The following is a 7,343-nucleotide window of genomic DNA, read 5'->3' as shown; positions in this document are numbered from 1 at the left end:
CTTTAATCTTATTAGCGTTACTGTTCAGAAGAACAAGACAAGCATAATTTCTCCCTATAACCACAGGTAGTTCATATTCCACAAGACTAAAAGGTGGTGGTATACTTAAATTGCCTTGTTCATTATATACATCTGCAAACTGACTCCCTTAGTTTCATGGTCTATTTCTAAACTGCTAAATTAAACACTATGGACTTGATGTAGCCTACTCCAGACATTGCCTCACTACACCCATGCCATTTGCTCAGCCACTGTTGCCCATAACTCTTCCTCCCCATATAAATCACTGCTGATGAAACACCAAACCTTTCCTGCAACATCTCCCCCATCTCTTCTGAAAACTTTTCATGTTGACTATCATCTGGAGATTACTCTTATTTGGCTTCTCCAATGAGTCAAGAAGCAGCTTTGCTTAATTCCTTTCTGTGTGAAAGTCCACCTCCCTTTGCTGGCATGTTGACTAACATACATCCTTATTTCACTGCCTTGTTATGCAGTATAACAGTTCTCTTCTACAGTGTTTGGAGGTTTTTTTGCACTTGTGATCTGTTCCACTTGCACCCTTTTTGTAATTTTTTTTTTTTTTTAAAAAGGTCACCACGTCTTCTAGAGAAGAATCCAACCCATTCAGGGAAGCTCTTCCTACAGCAATTAATCCCAAATATTCTTGCTGATTTGACAAATATAACACTAATTGCTTTAAAAAAAACCAGGATTCACAATATCATTCTATCAGCATTAATCTGGAAAATATTCTGACTGTCCTTCAAATTTGGTTATCTGCATCAGCCTCAAGCCTCTGCCTCACACTGCCCTTTCCTTAACTCAGCTGTTTGTCCACAATCTATCATTTTCAGCACTTCTAGATGTGGTGTGAGACCAGGCCCTGAACACCTGTATTCAGCCTCCAATTGAAAGAGCTAAACTTCTTAAAGAAAGCACTCAGTCATTAGGACCAAATTACATCCCTTCTCCAAGGACACAATATCAATCCAGATCAAAACTGAAAGTTTCCCCTCTTGTTCCACCTATGCCAAAGTATAGTTCCCCAATACTAGTCACTCATTCTCTGGTAGAGATGCCCATTCCAAACCTATAAGGCTGAGGGTCCTGCTTTATGATAAGGATACCCTTCTCACCATCACTGGAGCCTTCCAAAGTTGTATGCTCCTGGAAAAGCAGAAGGATTCTTTTATGTACTTCTAGCTTTTGTTTGCATTTCAGACAGCCTTTTCATACCTACATCTTGATATCTTGGTTCTACTACTAGTAATGTACTTATTCTTCCATTGATATAAGTATGCTTATTATGACATTAATGGACACAACAGGTTTACTTCACGTAACAATATCAACTTTTCACAAATAACCTGTCTTAAATAGTATCTACAATGAGATACCCTCCCTTGCCCCAGCCTGTGCACTTTCCTCAGCATCATCACTATTTCAGACATCAAACAAGATCTGAAGCACTCATCAATAACTCCCAGGAGAAATTTACTCTAAATTTAGACCAAAGCATATAGCTGATAAGTACTACGGTATATTCAAAGTGAGAGCTTCTAAAATCTTTAATATACAGATTAGGAGAAAACTTTGACAGACACCACCATTATATTCAACACCTTTGGATTGTCACTGCACCTTTAATTCTGATGGACATAAACTGATATTCCTTGACAGACATCTCTGGGACAGATGGCCACCAAGCACCAGTCCCAATCTTAAAACAAAGATCACAAGATGTATAATACACACAGTGCAAATGCAGAAATAGTTTAAACGTTAACTTAAAGGAACCATCCCCTTTTTTTAGATGAATAAATGGGCATATCTAACAAGCTGCAATATGAAATTATGGTTCTACAGTTGGTTAGCTCTCAACTAGTTGCCTAAACCTAAGCCAGACCAAAGAAGTGTTAACAGTTGTTTCATGTGAATTATTCCGATGGGAAGAATAGGTTATTTTTTCCCTCGCTCACTTTCAACAGCCACTAGATTGATGAGCCTTATATCCATTTCAATAATCATAGTTCTTCAACTCCAGCATTTTGCCTATTAAAACATGCAGCCTAATTAGTTTCCAAAAACTAGACAAGTCTCTATTAAGTACACTCTTCTTGGGGGGGGAGGATAATCAGAATTTGGATTCTGAATGTTGCTTGTTTTAGTTCAGGTCCAACTAAAGTACTTCTGGATCATAAGTTCACACCAATTAAACAATATTTGCAGACAAAAGAAAAAATAAGTCATAACTAAGGACCTGGAAGTCAGTATGTGATATGTTCAGAACTGGAATATAATAAGTAACAATACACAACAGTGGTATGGTTCAGACCATGTCCAACTTAAATGTTCTTTTGCCTCATGAAATAATGTAATGGCAATGATTTAACAGACACCATCAACCCCAAATACCCACTCAAAAAGTGATGAAATAAAACCTATCAATGAATCAACAGAAAAAAAAATTCAAGCTTTTTTCTGAATACTTTCAAAAGATGAGAACCAGAAATTCCCTGACATCCACTAGGGATTTCATTCCTGATTTTATGGGGAAGGCATTCGTAACACAATGATGCATGACTGTAAAACTAATGTAGACAGGAGAATTGTAATAACCTGACAGGTGAAAACTGTAGATGATCCCAAGAATAATGAAGAGGAAGTATGTTGTTTAGACTAGGTATTCATGATCTTTTTGCATGCACTCAATGACTGGACAAATATGATAGCATATTTTATATTACTGAACTTTATGTACAAAATCTGATTTCAAATAAACATTTAATGTAAAAACAAAAGTTTCATTTAAACAGCCAAACTTGTTGTTTCGTTTCTTTACATCTACTGTACCATTCAAATGTTTTTTAACCAGCTTACATGATTTCTTCAAAATCTCATTAAGGGTACATATAGAAAAGGCATCTTTATTATAAATAGAAAACAAATGGATTTTTTCAGCTTTTATTATAAATTGACATGACATACAAAGTTTACTGGACAGAAGTAATTTCATTACTTTTTTGGGGATCACCAACTTTTTGTGCAAACAATGCTAGCCTTCTTTTAAGCATTAAGAGCATAACTGCTTAAGAAATGACATAAGCAATATCTAGAACTACATTTCCCCTAAAATAATCTATTTTTTTTACATATGTGCACAGCTTTAGCAAATTAAAGCCAGAGAGAAATGCTTGATGTACTTACCCAGAGGCATAATTAGAGTTTGCTATAACTCAGAGCCGACAAATCAAAAGAGTTTAATGAAAGCTGCAGTTTCCCTCTTTCCTATTTTTACACAAAATCAGTGACTAAGAACTTAATACTGGATGACAAATCACATCCACACCATTAGTTAAATAGTCTCACAGTTAAACACATTTTAAGGACCATCAAAATCAGTATTTACATTTTATAAATTTCTGAAGACACCATTAGAAAGCTTATATATCCCTTAAACAAATAGGGAAATGCATCTTATGGTGATGGAATGAAATAAAAAATTAAAAATACCTGTATTTACAGCAGCATTGTTCCTTTATAAATAAAGAATATGAAAAATGCAATATCTTAAGGATAATAAAAAATTGAGGTGATGTCACTCAACCACAGTGCTTGCTTGAATAAACCCTTCGGTGCTGATACTGTACCAGTAGTGAAACCACTTTCCATTGGAAAAAAAATCTGTAAACATATGCATAAAATGTGTTAACAGCAGTGCAAAACTGCTCAAATATATTTTAGTCAGCGTCTTAGTATCTGTATTGAATACAATACATCACAGAATACTTGCATGAAAAGTGCAACACATTTTCTGGTCCAATTTTACAGTGCATTTTTCCTGAAGAGTGGTATCTCAAAAGCCCAAGCTAAATTTATGGCCTGATCCTGCAGTCTGTGCTCAGGCAAAACAGTAGGCATAACTCCAACTGGAGAATTAAGAGTAATGACTACATACTGACTGTAGACTCTGGGCCTTAGCATGGCACGCTATGATGTAACCCTTTTAAAAAAAAAGAGTTAGACACCAGATAGTTCTTATGTAGCTGTGTAAATGTGTAATAAAAATAGAAAGTAGCTAAATGTTCAAGTTTAAAATGGTACACTGGTCGATCAATGCATCAGAATTATCCACAAAAAACAAACTGCCGGTAACCTCAAAAAGCCAAGATGGTATATCACTGTGTCTGTAATGTGAAAAGTCAAGGTCTTTCCAAACAGGCACAAGGCAAAGAAGTGCTATGTTAAATTTGCAAACTTTTACAATGTTAGTGTAAAAAAAATATCAATTTGTGGTTTGTGATGATCATAAATTGATAAATGATTCCAAAAAACAAGGATCAAGGTTAAACTTTAAATAATGTTGTATAATTTCACAAAAAGCTAACTGGAGAATTTCTAAATAAAAAAGTAAATTATGTCCCAATTCCCTTGCCCAATGTTTCACAATTTCATGGTAGGAAAAACAGCCAGGTACAGATGCAAAAACCTTAATATAAAAAACTGTTTGATATATACTTTAAATTATGTAAATTCAGTAGAGTTCATAAGATACTAATTACTAAAGTTACAAAAAGATTTTTGTATTGCTCTTCATGCTCAAACTCTTAGAATATTGTCATTACATCACCAAAAACTGATATACATGTAGTATTTGCATAATTAACTCAATAGGAACCTTTTGTAACAATATCCTTGTTGAAATCATTTATATCCATCCAACAGTGCCTGTTTGGAACCTGTGTAATTTTTTGTTTAATTCTTTATAGAGCTCATGCACCCTAGAACATCACTTCAATGTTTGTCCATTGAATGGCATTTGCTTTTCCTTCAGAGCTTTTGTTTTTTGCTCTGTTTTGTGACCCCTGAGACACTATCTGTTTCTGAAACTCTCTCTCGTGTGTTAATTTCACTATATCCATTTGTCGTTCCACTTTGTTCTTCAGAAAACTCCTCATTCGTTGGGGTAGTCGATTCTCCTTTTTCTAACTTCTGCTGCATTTCTCGAAGCTTAGTGACAGCTTTGTCTATTGACATTATGCTAATGAGGTTAAAGTCATGCATGCTGACCAGATGAAGCATAAAATTTCTACATAAATTCTTCTTAATTATTTTCTGTCCATAATTTTCAACAAACAGCATACAGGCATGATTCATTTGATTGTCAGCAATAAACCTGTCAAATTAAAACACAGTCAATAAGGAAGTAAAATATTTTGGAAATCAAAAGCAATACAATATTAGTTCACATCACTAATAGCAATATCACTAAGAGCCTTAGAGCTTCTAGATATAACAGCTTTCAAAATTTCTAGATATTAATCTAAAATAGTAAGAAGATGGAAATACTTGCAGCACACTTCTCTTTTAAAGAGATCTTCCTTGAATAACTGGATTTTAAGTGGTCTATATCTATTTAGTGAATTACAAACAAATCAATTAAATCATGGTGTAGACTTGTTGGATCAATCAGTTTTTGAAAACCATGGCATCCCTCATATAAGTAAATAAGTATGTAGAAATAGTACCAAGGGAAGTTATTTATGGAACTTGTATGTTAGCTTACCTAAAACCATAGGTGCACTTCACATGCAACACAGTTATGATCTTAGCTATAGAAGGTATCTGACTTGCTGGATTTCTGTTTACACCACATCAGATGCTTGGTTTTTCTTTTTACCTTTGCTTAAAAAATTAAGGCTACAAAATAAGCAGATTTGCGAGTAGGGAAAAATTTATACATGCTACGCTATTTAGCAAAAGTAGCATCTCTTATGTCTCATGCAAGATCCTGTGCAGCTAAGACTACTGAAGACCCTACTGGAGTTTTTGCAAGAGAAGAGTTAGCACAGACATCAAATTCTAGCAAAATAGGAATCTGCTTCCCTAAATTACCTCTTCCGGTGTCCACAGAATACAGTGGTATTTTTAGTTCCAATGTATTCTAAATGTCTGTGCACTGTTAAATAGTTGCTCCATTTCTCCTCAGTGTTGATTCAATTTAGTGCAACATGAAACATTTAATGCAGTTTTCAAGTACTCTGTGATCCCTCCAGGATCAAAGGCATAATAAGAAATAGCATCCCAAATGCCCCATCTTCCAGTAACTAATAAAAATTCGGGATTCAAATATCCTCTGACAAGGTACTGTTCAAGACTGAATACAGTGAGTAAAGAGGAAAGAAGGATCTACTACATTTAAAAGGTTAACACAAATAAAAATTGTGAAATTAAGTCAACTTTGATGCAGCAAAGAATGGTATAACATACCCGTGCTTCATAACATGTAGATTCCACAATTTCATGACTTCTTTCTCTCCTTCGTTAACATCAGAAAATTCTTCAATTTGCTGCAGTGAAAATATCAAACATTAAAAAACCCCAGTTAGCAAATACAGTACTTGTCCACTTTGAAGTTCCTTTCCCGGTTTTCAATCAACTATATTATTTCAGAAAATAACTACTTTTGTAAATACATCAAAATACTCTGAGTCAGGATAGATTGTGGTTTAGAACACAATGCAAAAGTGTGATGTACAACACCTTTACTTTTGTACACCCACATCTCGATATATTTCTTGTTATAAACTAGGCTCCAGGCACTAAATAGCAGCAACACAGGAAAATGAAGGAAGCCTGTAAGATTATGAGCTGCACAGGACTAGCAGCCTGAGATTTTATGTTCATTTTTGTGTCTGCTGTTCAAATGGATAAACATTAAATGCTAGTGGCGTAACTCTGATGACCTCAGGGCTTAATCCTAAAGGCTAAGTGCCATGTGACTAGGCTAATAACAGGTATTTGTACATATTCTCTCTTTCTTTGGATTTCTAACTGATGGAAGACTACCTCAGCTTAGCAAAACTGAAATTGTTTGCTGGATAATTTTAATAAAACAGGTAATTAAAATTCATCTAAATAATCTTATACATATAGAATAATTTACTGTAATAGTTTTCTCTCTCAGCCATTCAGGATCTTTTTCATCTTCACTATCTACTTCCATTTCTTGAGGACGGAGTGGTAAACAGGTATCGCTGTGGAAATATAATCGATTGTGTCCACTGCTGTATGTTCTTTGCTGTTCCACTTCTCCATCTTCTGATTCAAGAAATTCTGACATACTTGCTTTTGTACGTTTTGGCCTAATGAAATAAAATTAAGCATGTTTTGCATGTTAGTTTTCAGTTCTATCAGACTTCAGCTATACAAACACTAGTAAACAGAGGGACTAATTACTAATACTTGTCATTTTATTGGGTTGTATACACTGCAGTTTGCAAATCTAATGCAAAGTATTAAAAGCATAGAAACCATATTAGATCTCAGAAAATAAGTTA

General features: G+C 34.6%; 1 protein-coding gene across 1 annotated transcript in view; it reads right to left on the bottom strand.

The window, feature by feature from the left end:
• Positions 1-2,770: 2,770 nt before the first annotated feature.
• Positions 2,771-7,343, bottom strand: part of SUZ12 (SUZ12 polycomb repressive complex 2 subunit) — a 62,590-nt gene continuing 58,017 nt past the window's right edge. Inside the window, exons 14-16 of the mRNA XM_025185700.2 lie at positions 6,950-7,148; positions 6,274-6,353; positions 2,771-5,179 (exon numbers count right to left, since the gene is read on the bottom strand). Coding sequence (XP_025041485.2) covers positions 4,834-5,179; positions 6,274-6,353; positions 6,950-7,148 — 625 coding nt within the window. The 3' untranslated portion in view covers positions 2,771-4,833. The remainder of the gene's footprint in view (positions 5,180-6,273; positions 6,354-6,949; positions 7,149-7,343) is intronic.

This window comes from Pelodiscus sinensis, chromosome 20 (assembly GCF_049634645.1).
Source record: "Pelodiscus sinensis isolate JC-2024 chromosome 20, ASM4963464v1, whole genome shotgun sequence".
Taxonomy (NCBI): domain Eukaryota; kingdom Metazoa; phylum Chordata; order Testudines; family Trionychidae; genus Pelodiscus; species Pelodiscus sinensis.
This window is presented reverse-complemented; position numbering and strand designations above follow the sequence as displayed.